The sequence below is a fragment of the Euprymna scolopes genome, chromosome 6 (genome assembly GCF_053919585.1).
Source record: "Euprymna scolopes isolate OS-2025 chromosome 6, ASM5391958v1, whole genome shotgun sequence".
NCBI classification, from domain to species: Eukaryota; Metazoa; Mollusca; class Cephalopoda; order Sepiida; family Sepiolidae; genus Euprymna; species Euprymna scolopes.
The window spans coordinates 174,622,293-174,639,670 of NC_136487.1; the positions used below are offsets into that span (position 1 = coordinate 174,622,293).

At 28.3% G+C, this 17,378-nt stretch overlaps 1 protein-coding gene across 2 annotated transcripts in view; it reads left to right on the forward strand.

The window, feature by feature from the left end:
- LOC145278103 (neuroguidin-like) overlaps positions 1–17,378 on the forward strand; it is a 63,900-nt gene that overhangs the window by 17,359 nt on the left and 29,163 nt on the right. For both annotated transcript variants that reach the window (XM_080130374.1, XM_080130373.1), the window contains 4 exons: positions 3,658–3,710; positions 7,228–7,321; positions 9,754–9,878; positions 16,878–16,933. In XM_080130374.1, the coding sequence (XP_079986500.1) occupies positions 3,658–3,710; positions 7,228–7,321; positions 9,754–9,878; positions 16,878–16,933 (328 nt within the window). The remainder of the gene's footprint in view (positions 1–3,657; positions 3,711–7,227; positions 7,322–9,753; positions 9,879–16,877; positions 16,934–17,378) is intronic.

The window sequence follows — 17,378 nt, forward strand, 5'->3', positions numbered from 1 at the left end:
TTGAACGCTTGCTTTATACACGACATATCAATGGCGTCGCGAATACAATATTCTCGGGTTTTTGAAAACCCAGAATACGTAGATACGTGGATTCGCTGCAAATGCGAGATGCAAAAAGTTGAAAGACAACAAAAACAGAGGAGGGGAAAATGAAATCACCAACTTGTTCATGGCTAACGCTGGTTGTGAAGCAGTTATGAAGGTTGCTACAATAGTTTACCCTCGAGAACTAGAAGAAATGACTTTCGAAGAAATAAGTCAGGTTATCAAGGGAAACATGAGGCCAATGAAAAGACTGGTGATTGCAGAAAGGACCAAGTTTATGGCAATGAAGCTGGAAGTGGATGAACCGATAATAAAATATTTACACCGGTTAAGAAATGCAAGTAAATACTGTGACTTTGAAAAACTAGGAACAGAAGAAGAGTTAATCCAACTAAAATTGATTGAAGGTATGCATAATTCGGCACGTAGATATAAACTAATGGAACAGTTACAACTTACAAACATGCCCTTGAATATGTGTCTATAAATTATACAACACCAGGATTTAATACATACAACCAAGATAAAAATAACTCCTACAAAGAAATAATGGCTGACACATACATGGTAAAAACAAAACAAAAAAAAATGTACATACTGTAGAGAAATTCATGAAAGGGAAAAAGAAAAATGCCTAGCATTTGGAAAAACATGTTTAAAGTGTTTAAAAAAGAATCGCTTCAAAGAAGTGTGCAAAACGAAAAATGTGGGAAGAATAGAGGATGAAAATAGACAAATTTTATGTAAAGAAGGATAATATACAAAATACTGGATCTGAGAACAGAGATCCAAAAATAAAAATAAAAATTAACGATTATGTTGTTGAGATGCAAATAAACACTGGCAGTGAAATGATTATAATACCCAAAAACTTGTGAGGAAAAAAATGGGAAAACCATTTTAAACAAAAAGCAACGTACAATTGCGTCAGTTTGATGGCTCAATTATAGCAATTATGGGTTACATGGAAGGTTCAATAGAACTAAAAGAAAAAAGTTACAAATTGCCAAAAAACAATGATTATTGGGGAATGACATATTAAAAATAAATTCAATGAAGTTGATTAATGAGATAGAAATGGAAAAAAAAAACAGGAAAATTAAACAATTACGAAGCTAGCCTAAAATTAAGAGAAAGCGTTCCCCCCTCCTACTACGAAGCAAGAAAAGTACCAGTGCATTTATTACCGTTAGTAGTAGCTAAGTTGAAAAAGTTAATAAAGGAGGACTTGTTAGAACCTGTCCTAAACCTGCCATAAAGTTTGCGCCCGACTCATACCCTATTCCAAATATAGAAGTAGCTTTACATAAACTATATAAAAGTATTTTCGAAGATAAACCTAAAATCAGCTTACCACCAAATACCCATAGATGAAAATTTTAAACAAGTGACAACCATAAACACACCTATAGGCCTGTTAAGGTGGAAAAGGATGCTGTATGGCATAAAAACGGCAAGTGCAATTTTTCAAAAAGCTATTGAAAAAGTAATAGGAAATGTTGAAAATACCATCTGTTATCAAGACGATATTTGTGTTGGAGATTTAAATGAAGATGATTTAAAGAAAAAAACTGAAATATACTGAACCGGCTAAGAGATGCTGGTATGACAGTAAATACAAAACAGTGTGTAACCAACAGTAATGAAATATCATTTTTGGGTTACTCAATATCAAAGGAAGGGATTTCTTCAGATGAAGCGCTAATAGAGAAGATTCTAAAAGTGGCTACACCAAAAAATAAAGAGTTGGAGTCTTTCTTAGGTTTGGTAAATTTTTATAGAAAATATGTACCAAAATATAATGAGTTGACTAAACCATTTGCGAAGTTTTAAAAAATGCAGAATTCATTTGGTTAGAACATTAACAGAAAGCCTTTGAAAACTTAAAACAGATTTTAACAAAAAAGGCAATAGTATAAATTTTTTACCTTAAAAAGGATATAACTCTAACTAATGACGCTAGTGAGCATTCCGTATCCGGTATTTTGTCACACTGACAAAGGCCAGAGGAATAGTTAGTCGAAACGTCATGAAACAACAACTAAGAAAGATGAGGATAATAATCTGCAATAAATAAATCTATAATATAAAGCTGAATGTTTGTGTGTGTGTCTGATCACGAATAGGCTCCTATATGGTTGACTATTTTAAAAAACTGATTACATATAATGATAGAAGATGTATAGAGACACAGGAATGGGTATGTTTGATCTGGCAGAACGGTAGTTCATTAAAATGGTGGGGTCTGCGTTCGCGCCTGGTCCACAAAGTATGGAAATAAAAAATTTTAAAATTAAAAAACGTTTACAAGTGTTTTTCATATAGATGTACATAGAATACTTTGATAAGTATGTTTTAACTTAAATAGGGATGGTATAATAAAATTGTGAGGTCTGCGTTCGTGCCTGGTCTCCATAGAATGGAAATAGGCACAAACTTTAATAAAGACTTTTCATATCTATCTGCGTAAGTATATTTTGATAATTATGTTTCAGTTTGAAGAAATATGGTATAATAAAATTATGGGGTCTTCGTTCGAGCCTGACCTCCATAGAATGGAAATATGTCACAAAGTTTAACAAGGTTTTTTAATATAGATCCACAGAATATTGTGATAAGTGTTTCAGTGTGAACAGGTATGGTATAATAAATTATGGGGTTTATCGATTTTATTTTTACTTTCATCATATTTTGCTTTGGTTTTGATACCCCCAAATTCGAAGCTATCTCTTTACAACGACGAGTACTTTTGCTAGTTAATAAATAATACTCATCTCAATAATGAATTCCAATTAAAAAATATAAACAACTCTATAGTTAAATATTTAGAGATTTATAAAGAGTTGGAAATTTAGAACAGAATCGTGAAAAATGTAGGAATTGTCGCATTACTAATAATAACAATCAAATATTAACCCGACTTGTCATAAATAGTTCAGTCAAAATACAGTTTGACCGTGTACAAATTTCAAGAAAGCGTTTTATGATTTTAACCTTGAACAAATTCAAGAAAGCGTTTTATTTATTTCTTTTTTTATTACTATTACATGTGGGTATAACAACTTGCTAAAAGTTTACCAAAATCTAATCACCACAAAGGTCATAACTATGACGTCATAAAACTATGACAGTCATTGCACTAAAAATAACCAATGTTTCCATATCTTAAAGTTGTAGCTGTTGCTTACAGAAGAGTTTTCATTTTTTTATACTATATATTTTGATATAAAAATATACAAAGTTTTATACTGTAACTACATGGACAGACATTGTGAAAATACGAGTGAGAAGGTTGTGTCTATTGTTGAAAATAGTGACAATTGAACTGACACATTTATTCAGTGATGAGATATGTCTTAAAATGCACTGTGTATTCTATAATCTTGAGAAATGTACATTTCTGCTTGCATCTGATGATAAAAAATTTCAATCGATGAAAAAGAAAAAAACAATGTAATTCAAAAAGTATTTCATAATGAAAAATGAATTTGAAGTTAAAAATAAATGAAAGAAAAACAAAAGCTAATTTTTATTTTTTTTTTATCCATTTTGATTTTTAAATTAAAAAATGTTTTTTTTATTGAATGATTTTAAGATTTCGTTTTATTTCAGATGGTGATAATCCACTGAAATACAGGGCTCGGCCAGAAAGAATGAAATCTAAAGTGAGTTCAACTTTTACTTAGAAAAATAAAATTGAAATATACAGAAATGTCTATAAATAAATGCATGAAGGAAGAACAGATGTACACAAATCTAAGACAATGGCTTAGAAAATGACCTCCAGACCGTAGTGGAATGAGGCCACAAATGGACGATAGCATTAAATGCTAGTAAGACTAAGCTGTTCTCCTTTAACAATTACAAGAAGCCTCTCCAACTACCGATATCCACGACAAATAACTCCGTACCTGACAATTCTTCCTTCAAACTCCTTTACTTAACATTCACAAGAAATGTGAATTGGAACAAATACATGGAGGACATTGCCAAGCTGTTGCAATGAAGCTGGGTTCCGTCTATCGTGCTAGAAAACTATTCACTCCTGAGAGTATTCGATACCTTTACAAGGCCACCATTTGCCCATACATGGACTGTTGTTGCCATATCTGGGTTGGTGCATCTACCACTAGTCCCTCCTTCTTGGATAAGGTCCAAAAAGGGGTCTCCAATCTAATCAGTCCCACTTTGTCAACTAAGCTCCAACCTCTGTCCCATCACCACAATGTTGCATCCCTCTGCTTGTTTTTTTTTTTTACACAGTCATCACCACTTATCAAGGCCCAGAAGCCACTCAGGGATAAGGGTTATTGCAAGTACATTACGTTAGTGTGGAGATTTGATGAAGTGTTTACTTAAGGGGGCGGTTCATTAGGAATTTGTTAACGTTGGACTTGAAGACATCAATATAATGGGACCAGATATAAACAGAGGATAAAGAGAATTCAATATTTTTTTTTACTATAAACTCGCCCCCTTGTATGGAATTAAAACCAATGGTACTATGGGGAGGAGGTCATTAGTTTTTAAGGATGTTTTCACAACAGATTTTTTTGGTTTTACTTTAGGGTGCTTTGTAAGGAAGGAAATATTTTGTTTGAGCCATATTCAGAGAAATATTTTCAGTCAGAAAGGTTCTCAGAGTTTTATAATCAGTACGGTAAAAAAAACAAAATAAAATGAGATAAGAAGCCATATTTTCATACGAGAGATTTTTAAAATGGAAAGTTTACAGCAATAGGAAAAACACTGAATATTTTTAGAGTTCTTTTTTTTGTAAAAACAAGGGGGTTCATTAGTTGAGACATTAGAAGAAGCCTGGATCGATTAAGAGCCGTGAGTTTCAGGGACCAGGAAAATCATATTCCAAACTTCTCTACTCAATAAAATAAATTATAATTCATTGAAAGTTGTTTTTAAGAGTTAATGTTCTTTTATTTTTGTAAAATATTTCAGTCAGAAGAATTGGAAATATTTTAACAGTTTGACAATAAATTGATGAGTTGTGTGTGTCTGTTCATTAATGTTTGTACGTGAGTGGAGAGAAATGTTGCAGAAATTAGCGCTCATAGTTAGGCAACCATACGACAACGGTCTGTGGACTCAGGTCAACTGGGTTCCACTGTTTTATTGAAAGAAATTCCTACCCTTTTAAAGGGTTTAGATGGCTCTAACATCATTTCAAATAAATTCTAACAAAGATCATTTCAAATAAATTCTAACAAAGATCATTTCAAAAAAATTCTAACAAAGATCATTTCAAAAAAATTCTAACAAAGATCATTTCAAAAAAATTCTAACAAAGATCATTTCAAATAAATTCTAACAAAGATCATTTCAAATAAATTCAGAAAGTTTTCTGATTGATCCAAATATTATTTGTTTTTATTTAGGATAATGTATGCGCAGACAATATGCGTACATACGCATTTATTTTATTATTTTGTACGCCAATGTATTAACACCGACTACAGTACCAATGTTTTTCTGACTTTCTGTAAATTTTAAAATAAATATTATGCTCTTATATTGAATTCTTTATAATTGAGCACTTTGCTGGGGTTCTTCATACACAACGCAGGGTAATGCTGTTTCCATACTCCATGGCGTAAGGAAATAATTGTGTATTCTTTGTGTGAACAATAAAAATTATAAATCATAATTTGCAAATATTTTAAATCCTTTCAAATATATATATATATATATAATTATTTTTTACTATAATAATTAAATACCTACAGACACTAGTGTTTCATCCTTTCGGGATTCTTCAGTGCAGGGTGTCATGATTAACACCAGCCGAACGATTCGAACCCCGCAACACGAGACATCTCTGGCTCGATTAGCGGAGAGTCATGCACACACAGTACTGTTTTGTTGTATCACAACTCATCAGTGTGGCTAGATCAAACCTACAATCATCGCATTTACAGTCAGCATCTCTGACCACAGTACTATAGATTGGTGCTCGCAAATAGTTCATCAAATATTAAAAAAGCATTTGCGCGTCGCTTAACAGTGCTTAAGAATAAAACAATCATTTTTTATTAATTTTTTTCACTTCTGGTCAAACAAGTCACATTGCCACTGAGGCATAAGGAGTTACTGTGAATTAGGGGCCAGATTTATTGGGGCATGCTAAGTGGGGAGTTGTGAGACAAAGCTGATTAATAGCCGACCACTGAAGTTAAATCTTACATTACTTCAAATTTTGTTTCAATTAATAATTACTCACCTGCTGCCTGAAATATCGGCTATTTAATATGTTACGCATGATATAACATCCTTGTTATATTGTTTTTGTCTTTTTAATTTGTAAATGTGAAAATATCTACGTGTTCTGACGTTGATATGTTGTGCTGAATTAAATAATACATTGTGACATTTTTAAACAGACATATCGTTTTAAGAAAACATTTGTTTTTTGTTAAGTAATTAAAATGAAAGCATAAAAATTAAAACTAAAATTTAAACAAGATCAATTACAGATGAAACTGATTAACAGATGAAACTGAAGTTAAACGTCATCACTTCAAGTTTTTAATTAATGTTGAGATGATTATTCAGAATTGGAAGCTAAAAAATCTTAACTATTTGGAGTATCAGAAGTTGTATTGGAACTGAAAAAATTGTGTTTATTTTTCAATACCAAAAATAATTTTTTTTTGTTTTTTTTTTTGCTTTAAATTCATTTTTGCATCGATGATGCTAATTATAAAACAAATATTTATTGATTTTTAAAGCTACTAGTAAAACTGCAGATCGAACCCTCTCAAATAAGATTTTTTCATTTACAATATATGCATGTATTACATGGATTTTTTGTAGTAATCTGAAAATTAAAAGAAAAAACCAGCAACTTTGTAGCTAAATATTTAAAGACTTTAAAAGAATCAGAATGAGAAATTAGAAAAAATATTGGAATCATTCCATCATTAGTTTTAATCAATAATTCCGTTTGCTTGAGTAAAATGGCTGTTGCCCAAAGTATCAACCAATTAAAGATGTTATAGGTAATATCATACCATCTTTGCTATTATAACCTTGTGTTATTGTTTTTTCTTTTTACTTTGTAAATGTAAACATAATTGCATGTTCCCACGTTAATATCGAATGCGGATTTAAAATATTACATTGTATTATCTTTGAACATGGTTCTAAAAAAATTTTTTTTCTTCTCAGTTGAAAGAGAAAACGGATGAAAATGATGAAGATGAAGATGGCAACCAAAAACGAAATGTTTATATTCCTCCCAAACTTGCTGCCACCCATAGCGGTAAGTTCTTTGATGGCTTCGGGTTTTGGTAGTTTGAATGAATTTGTCCACCACCCAACCAATAATTAATACATAAAAAAGAAAAACAAATCCTTTCTAAAATTATCTTAATTTTATTTTATGCTAATAAAACCCATGTCCTAGTGTTACCCATGAAAATTGAGAAAATCAAAAATTGCAGCCCCGAGAAGTAAATTGATTGGAAAGAACCAGAAAAACTCTTTTCACCCCAAATTCTAAGCCTTTATCTATGATCCAAAAATATTTGTTAATCGAACAATAGTAAAATGAAAACGATAATTGAATTGTTAATTAATAAGATGTTGTTTTGCAATACAATATGAAAATTTGGTAATCTGATGTCATTCACATAATCAGTCGGGTTAGGAATTTATTGTTTTTCTATTGTGAATATGAAATTAGCATTTTAATCTCATTGATCCAACTTATAATATTAAATGATATTATTTATTAAATGATATTATTATTATTAAATGATATTATTTATTAAATGATATTATTATTAAATGATATTATTTGTTAAATGATATTATTTATTAATAATATTATACTAGTGGGACCATTGGAAATTCCACAGTGGACTCTTTCATATGTAATATTTTGATGTTGGCATTTTGTAGATGTTCCGCATAAATGGAGACGCCCTGATATTATTGTAGCTCTTTTGTTAAAACTGTAAAAATATTTATCTAAGCTAGCAGGGACGCCTAGTGTAGCCCCGTAAAATGTGCTTAAATATGATATTTAAGTTTATGCAGATTGCGTATATATTATTATAGTCAAATTTTTATCAATTCTTATATATAAAGTTGTGATTTCAAAAATAAAAAAATATATCCATATGACTTGGGTGCATCAGCTTGAATTTAGACCAAAACCAAAACTTATGAAAAAAAAACAAACATGTATATAACTTGAGTTCCTTCAGCTATAATCAAAACCAACACTTATGAAGAATTCTTGGTAAAATTATTTATTACAAGAATTGGAAGGTCATAACAATTAAATGACAGTCACTCAGAAGAAAAAAGATGTAAGCTTGACACACAAAATAACACACACGTTATCATATTAATATATATAGATTTATTAATATACAGATGTTTTGTTAGATGGAAAAATCAGTGGGAGTTCAGTGCAAAACATTAATTACCTGCAAATCTGGTTATTTGACCAACCGGGAAAATCGAATACACCTCTTAATTTGGCATCCAATTTTTTGTTATGATTCCAATTTGAGCCAACCATAAATAAATGTGGAGAGAAGGACTACACAATACTGTTCTGTCTTATCTATGCAACTAGTGCAGCTTGAAAGATTTTGCAGAATACAACTAGTAATGCGAAAAAAAAAAAAAAAAAAAAATGGATGCCAAATCCATAGGTGGATCCGATTTTTCTGGTTGGTCAAATAACCAAATTTGTTTTATTGTGAAAATCCAGAATTCACAAACTTCAAATGGCCATATCTGGGAAAGTATTAAGGTTTAGAAGACAAATAAAACCATTTTTTATACTGCAAAAATTGAACTCTTAAAATATCTAAGTTTTAAAGTCATTTGAGAAAGTTGCAAAAAATCCAAATGTCGGTTTGGGAGCCCACTGTACCCAGGTGACTTCATCCATGAAATCTTCAATCCACCTCCAGACTGAAGGAATCTCGCAGTAGTCAACTTAAAACCTGGCTCAAGACAGTGAAGCAGGATGCTGAGCTGATTCTGATCCCTTATCCTTTAAAGAATCCATCGCTGGTGTGCACTTATAATAGAAGCAGCCTTGAATCGCCATGTCAGTGTTACAGACGTGGTGAACTTGTTGAAAATAACGCAAACAACTCAGAGTGAATGCTGAAACTATGATCATAACCGAACAGTTTATAATTAATGAAATTCAAAACAAATTTTTCATCTGGTCCTACTAGATTAGGCTTCCTGACTAAAATGCATCAAACATTGATGTTATTAATGTCAAGTGTGTGAGTTCCATTATAGAAGCGTTGATTTAATTTGAATAAAATATGCATCAATTATTTTACTTGCTTATTTTCGTAATATTGCATTGTAATTTGGCTTTCAAGCACACCTGATGCATATTTTATTTTTTTTTCATTCCTTTGAAAAACTCAATCATGTTCTGCAAAGTGAAAAACAATTTTTCTCTACAAAACAACCAAACAAAACATCATCGATAAATATTTGAAGATAGAAACAATTTGAAGTATAAAAAAATGACTGGATTCGTCATTAACCCAAAATGAATTGATTTGCTGCAAAACATGATAAAAAACTTTTTCCCCAAAATTACCAAATTTGTCGTTAAATTAACTCGAAAAGTGTTGATATGCCGTAAAACAAAACAACAAAGCCAATTTTTCACTTGCTTTTATATTTTTTTTTTTTCTTTTTTAACAGAGGCTTACTTAACTGCAAAAGAAAGAAAAGAGAAATTAATAAATCGAGTCCGTAAACGAGCCTTGGGAAGTTCATTATTGAAAGATTTGAAAAGAGAATATGATGATGCACCCGAAGAAGTTGGGGTAAATTTTTTTTTTTTTTTTTTTTTTTGCATTTATTTTGAAATTCTTTTCATTTAAATTTTTTCTTTTGCATGGCATAAAATAAGTTTCAAATTAATAAATGTGTGTGTAGGGAGGGGGGGTACTAAAAATGTACGACCAAAACTATGCCCGATTAATGTACAACTGACTGCTCCTGCTGCTTGTCATATAGAAACAACATGTAAAGTTGCTTGAATCAGCAGGAGCCAAATCGGACATTTTAGTCGTACATAAAGAGCTTTACTAAAAATGTATGCTGATTTGCTCCTGCTGCTGATTTGCTATTAAAGCAATTTCGACACAGATGAACTACTAGGTTTGTCAGCGTAAAATATTGTAAAAATCTGTTGTGGTATTATTAAAATAAACAATAAAATGAATTTACTCACAAGTTTCAGTCAAGAGATTATTTTTTTGGCAAATATATTTTTAGATTTGTATAAAAAGTATTTACAAAAAATTATTTTTTAAAATATTCTCTCTTAAGGCAGATAACAAATAGATACATAAGTATTTATTTATATAATGGACTCCTTAAAAACTGAAACAATTATTTCTTTTCCAATTCTGTCTGCCATTTTTTTCCCGTTAATAATCTTTGTAAAAAAATAAACAAGTTTATTTTTTAGATTAGTCGTGTCGTGATTTCACTAATTACGCACGACTAAAAATTAAACATGATTTTATGTATGTTTAATTAAATCCTAAAAAACTGAGACAATTATTTGGCACACTGTATTGGAAAAAAATAATTCTCAGTCATTAAGGGTTCAATTAGTCAAAGCAACTTTGACAATTTCAAGTGTAATTTAAAAAACAAAACAAACAAAAAACAAGCAATAGTTGATAATAACTTTTAAAAAATGTTTGAGAAAACTTTAAAAAATGACTTTCCTTTGCTTTTTTTTTTTTTTTTTACAAATTTTATGCAATATTATTTAAAAAAAGTAAAAATAAAAAAAAATTTTTTTAAATATTTATTTACTTGCCTCCTTACGAGGGCAGTTAAGACGCAAATGTTTTATAAATGTGAGGAAGACTAATTCCCCCAAAAGAGGCATATGGAATTGAAACATTGCCCCTGTCTTTAAGGATTTCTTCTACTTATTACAAAGATTTTCTTGTGTTATATTGTTATTGGATTGAAAAAAAAAGTCTCAGTCTTTAAGGATTTGCAAAAAATAATCACGACTGAATAAAGTTGTTTTATCATCTTTTTTAATAATACAAGATTTTTTGCTTTATCAAACTCTTACCGAAAATGCCGTTTTATGATGTTCACATTTTTATCACTTTATTTGCTTAAAACTCTAAAAATATATAATGTATGTCATTATTTACTAATTCATTTGAAAGTATATTCATTTCTGAACAAAACGGTGGTATTTGGAAGACTTAAAAGTGCTTTGGTTTTTAAAATATGACTAATTTAGCAGAAACCCCTTGAAATCTGTGATTATCCAAAACGTTTTAACGGCCATGTGTATTGCTAATGTAAGAAGGAATATTTAATAAAACTCAGGAGTTTTCTTTAGTAAATATCTTTTGAGGTATGGACTTAAAAAAATATTTGTCAAAAATAACATCTCAACACTTCTGAGTAAATTTGTTTTGTTTATTACAAAATTGTTTTATGATATTTTTACGCTGACAAACTCAGCCGATCGCCTGTGTCAAAGTTGCTTTAATTAGCAGCAGCAGAAATTAGTCGTACAGTGATCGTGCTTAATTTTTAGGCATACGTTTTTAGTAAAACTGATCCTCGCCTTTTATGTTTAATTTATCACTGAGAAAATCATTTCAGAATTTTCTTATTGGAGTGTTACAGACAAAATATTAAATATTAAATCATTTCAGAATTTTCTTAATGAAGTGTTACGGACAAAATATTAAATCATTTCAGAATTTTCTTATTGGAGTGTTACAGACAAAACATTAAATATTAAATAATTTCAGAATTTTCTTATTGAAGTGTTACAGACAAAATATTAAATCATTTCAGAATTTTCTTATTGAAGTGTTACAGACAAAATATTAAATATTAAATCATTTCAGAATTTTCTTATTGAAGTGTTACAGACAAAATATTAAATAATTTCAGAATTTTCTTATTGAAGTGTTACAGACAAAATATTAAATATTAAATCATTTCAGAATTTTCTTATTGAAGTGTTACAGACAAAATATTAAATAATTTCAGAATTTTCTTATTGAAGTGTTACAGACAAAATATTAAATATTAAATCATTTCAGAATTTTCTTATTGAAGTGTTACAGACAAAATATTAAATCATTTCAGAATTTTCTTATTGAAGTGTTACAGACAAAATATTAAATATTAAATAATTTCAGAATTTTCTTATTGGAGTGTTACAGACAAAATATTAAATATTAAATCATTTCAGAATTTTCTTATTGAAGTGTTACAGACAAAATATTAAATATTAAATCATTTCAGAATTTTCTTATTGAAGTGTTACAGACAAAATATTAAATATTAAATCATTTCCTTATTGGAGTGTTACAGACAAAATATTAAATATTAAATCATTTCAGAATTTTCTTATTGAAGTGTTACAGACAAAATATTAAATATTAAATCATTTCAGAATTTTCTTATTGAAGTGTTACAGACAAAATATTAAATATTAAATAATTTCAGAATTTTCTTATTGGAGTGTTACAGACAAAATATTAAATATTAAATAATTTCAGAATTTTCTTATTGAAGTGTTACAGACAAAATATTAAATATTAAATCATTTCAGAATTTTCTTATTGAAGTGTTACAGACAAAATATTAAATAATTTCAGAATTTTCTTATTGAAGTGTTACAGACAAAATATTAAATATTAAATCATTTCAGAATTTTCTTATTGAAGTGTTACAGACAAAATATTAAATAATTTCAGAATTTTCTTATTGAAGTGTTACAGACAAAATATTAAATATTAAATCATTTCAGAATTTTCTTATTGAAGTGTTACAGACAAAATATTAAATCATTTCAGAATTTTCTTATTGAAGTGTTACAGACAAAATATTAAATATTAAATCATTTCAGAATTTTCTTATTGAAGTGTTACAGACAAAATATTAAATAATTTCAGAATTTTCTTATTGAAGTGTTACAGACAAAATATTAAATATTAAATAATTTCAGAATTTTCTTATTGAAGTGTTACAGACAAAATATTAAATAATTTCAGAATTTTCTTATTGAAGTGTTACAGACAAAATATTAAATATTAAATAATTTCAGAATTTTCTTATTGAAGTGTTACAGACAAAATATTAAATAATTTCAGAATTTTCTTATTGGAGTGTTACAGACAAAATATTAAATATTAAATCATTTCAGAATTTTCTTATTGAAGTGTTACAGACAAAATATTAAATAATTTCAGAATTTTCTTATTGAAGTGTTACAGACAAAATATTAAATATTAAATCATTTCAGAATTTTCTTATTGAAGTGTTACAGACAAAATATTAAATAATTTCAGAATTTTCTTATTGAAGTGTTACAGACAAAATATTAAATATTAAATCATTTCAGAATTTTCTTATTGAAGTGTTACAGACAAAATATTAAATAATTTCAGAATTTTCTTATTGAAGTGTTACAGACAAAATATTAAATATTAAATCATTTCAGAATTTTCTTATTGAAGTGTTACAGACAAAATATTAAATATTAAATCATTTCAGAATTTTCTTATTGAAGTGTTACAGACAAAATATTAAATAATTTCAGAATTTTCTTATTGAAGTGTTACAGACAAAATATTAAATATTAAATCATTTCAGAATTTTCTTATTGAAGTGTTACAGACAAAATATTAAATAATTTCAGAATTTTCTTATTGAAGTGTTACAGACAAAATATTAAATATTAAATCATTTCAGAATTTTCTTATTGAAGTGTTACAGACAAAATATTAAATCATTTCAGAATTTTCTTATTGAAGTGTTACAGACAAAATATTAAATATTAAATAATTTCAGAATTTTCTTATTGGAGTGTTACAGACAAAATATTAAATATTAAATCATTTCAGAATTTTCTTATTGAAGTGTTACAGACAAAATATTAAATAATTTCAGAATTTTCTTATTGAAGTGTTACAGACAAAATATTAAATATTAAATCATTTCAGAATTTTCTTATTGAAGTGTTACAGACAAAATATTAAATTATTTCAGAATTTTCTTATTGAAGTGTTACAGACAAAATATTAAATATTAAATCATTTCAGAATTTTCTTATTGAAGTGTTACAGACAAAATATTAAATAATTTCAGAATTTTCTTATTGAAGTGTTACAGACAAAATATTAAATATTAAATCATTTCAGAATTTTCTTATTGAAGTGTTACAGACAAAATATTAAATATTAAATCATTTCAGAATTTTCTTATTGAAGTGTTACAGACAAAATATTAAATCATTTCAGAATTTTCTTATTGAAGTGTTACAGACAAAATATTAAATATTAAATAATTTCAGAATTTTCTTATTGAAGTGTTACAGACAAAATATTAAATCATTTCAGAATTTTCTTATTGGAGTGTTACAGACAAAATATTAAATATTAAATCATTTCAGAATTTTCTTATTGAAGTGTTACAGACAAAATATTAAATAATTTCAGAATTTTCTTATTGAAGTGTTACAGACAAAATATTAAATATTAAATCATTTCAGAATTTTCTTATTGAAGTGTTACAGACAAAATATTAAATCATTTCAGAATTTTCTTATTGAAGTGTTACAGACAAAATATTAAATAATTTCAGAATTTTCTTATTGAAGTGTTACAGACAAAATATTAAATATTAAATCATTTCAGAATTTTCTTATTGAAGTGTTACAGACAAAATATTAAATATTAAATAATTTCAGAATTTTCTTATTGAAGTGTTACAGACAAAATATTAAATAATTTCAGAATTTTCTTATTGAAGTGTTACAGACAAAATATTAAATATTAAATCATTTCAGAATTTTCTTATTGAAGTGTTACAGACAAAATATTAAATAATTTCAGAATTTTCTTATTGAAGTGTTACAGACAAAATATTAAATATTAAATCATTTCAGAATTTTCTTATTGAAGTGTTACAGACAAAATATTAAATATTAAATAATTTCAGAATTTTCTTATTGAAGTGTTACAGACAAAATATTAAATCATTTCAGAATTTTCTTATTGGAGTGTTACAGACAAAATATTAAATATTAAATCATTTCAGAATTTTCTTATTGAAGTGTTACAGACAAAATATTAAATAATTTCAGAATTTTCTTATTGGAGTGTTACAGACAAAATATTAAATATTAAATCATTTCAGAATTTTCTTATTGAAGTGTTACAGACAAAATATTAAATAATTTCAGAATTTTCTTATTGAAGTGTTACAGACAAAATATTAAATATTAAATCATTTCAGAATTTTCTTATTGAAGTGTTACAGACAAAATATTAAATCATTTCAGAATTTTCTTATTGAAGTGTTACAGACAAAATATTAAATAATTTCAGAATTTTCTTATTGAAGTGTTACAGACAAAATATTAAATATTAAATCATTTCAGAATTTTCTTATTGAAGTGTTACAGACAAAATATTAAATCATTTCAGAATTTTCTTATTGAAGTGTTACAGACAAAATATTAAATCATTTCAGAATTTTCTTATTGAAGTGTTACAGACAAAATCTAATATATCGAGATCTGCACAAAGCTCAAATTCTTTGCTGATCGATGACATCATTTTAAAGAAAGGAGGAGATTGGGTGTTTCGCAACACTTTTTCTCCAAGAAATTTATTTTTAAAGATTTAATTTTAAAATTTATTTTATTTATTAAAATTTAACTTTTTGTTTTACTTGTGTTTATTGATAGAATCTCACAAAATGAATTGTAAATCTTTTCCTTTTTCATAAATCATCTCTGTCTCTCGTATGTACAGGGCAGAACGATAAAATGTTGCCCTAAAGAAAACAACACTACGGCTTTATTTTAAAACTTTTATTAAAAAAATCAATTCAGGTAACTTGATTATGTAGTAGAGCTGACATCTATTCAATGTAGCCGCCTTCAGCCTCAATCACTGTCTCAATATGGGTCCGAAACTGGGAGCATGCCTTTTCTACAAGCGCCTGCGGGAGCTAAGCGAATACTCGGCAGATGGCGGCGATCAGGCTGGCTTTGGTGTTGTGGGAGGTCATGTTGGTGATGTTCTCGATGTATGACAAAACAAAGTAGTCTAACCGGTTCAGATCAGGAGGTGGCAGTGAGAGAAGAGTAATAGTATTGAATTGAAGCCACACCCAGTGTTTGCCAGCAGCCACCTGATTGCACCAGGGGATCACCACACTCTTCAGCACATCCAGGTACACTTTGGTGTTGACTTTAAAGATGTGAGGTGGCATGATGACCCTTACTTGGAACCGCATCAAAGACCATAACCGTGGCCAGAAACTTTGTTCTCATCACCCTGAGTACGTCCCTGTTATTTGTGGCAATCCAGATTTGCATTTTGAGGGTGCTGGCAATGGTCCTGTTGTCATAACTTGGATCGGTAGAGAGCGTGAGTTGTACAGCAGCGCATCTCCAATCTCGCTCATTGAACATTGTGTCACTTTCAGACGTGATAGAAGGCTCCTATCGCTCTTGGAATTTGTATACAACTGGCCAATTGATAAGAAACAAAATAAGAAAACTGTTTTTCATCAAACGGAAATGGAATCATGTTTTCTTTTCTAGTGCGAAAATCTTATCGTTCCACCTTGTATATGAAATAAATGAACCTGAAAAAGATATCTTTAACATAGCAAACTGTTTGTAGATTGTTTTCTCTCTATAGATATATAGGGCACCCACATCATAAAAGGTTGGGAGTAATTTGAAGAAATTTTGAAATTGAATTGAGATGGAAATGTTTTTTTAAAAATAATCGTTTTCTTTTCAGGAAAATCAGAATTTACATCAAATCAAAGAACATTCTAGCACAAACGAAAGAATACAGTAAGAATTTTTTTTTCTCTTTCAAAATTGACATTTTTATTTTTTTCTTACATTTGTTGGGAATTTTTTTCACATTTAAAAACAAGAAACAAGAACACTTATTTGGAATCTCAAATTAAAAAAAAAATTTTTATTTATTAAAACACTAAATGAATAGCCGTCCAAAGACTGGTAAAATTAATTTCCAGAACCTTTTTACAACTTTTGTGTCCCATTACAAAGATTAAAATCAAAATATAATGATATTAAATCTTATGTCTAGAATCCTTATTCCGATTTTAATCCAAATTCTTAACATGATTTTGATTCTACGCTTCAGGGTCCTATTATATAGAAATGTTTTATTGTTTATTGGATATCATTCAAATTCAATGTAAATCCGAAATATTTGAAAGCAACTGAAATTTTTGCAATAGTTGTTGATTGCACAAGCTTGAAAAGTCTT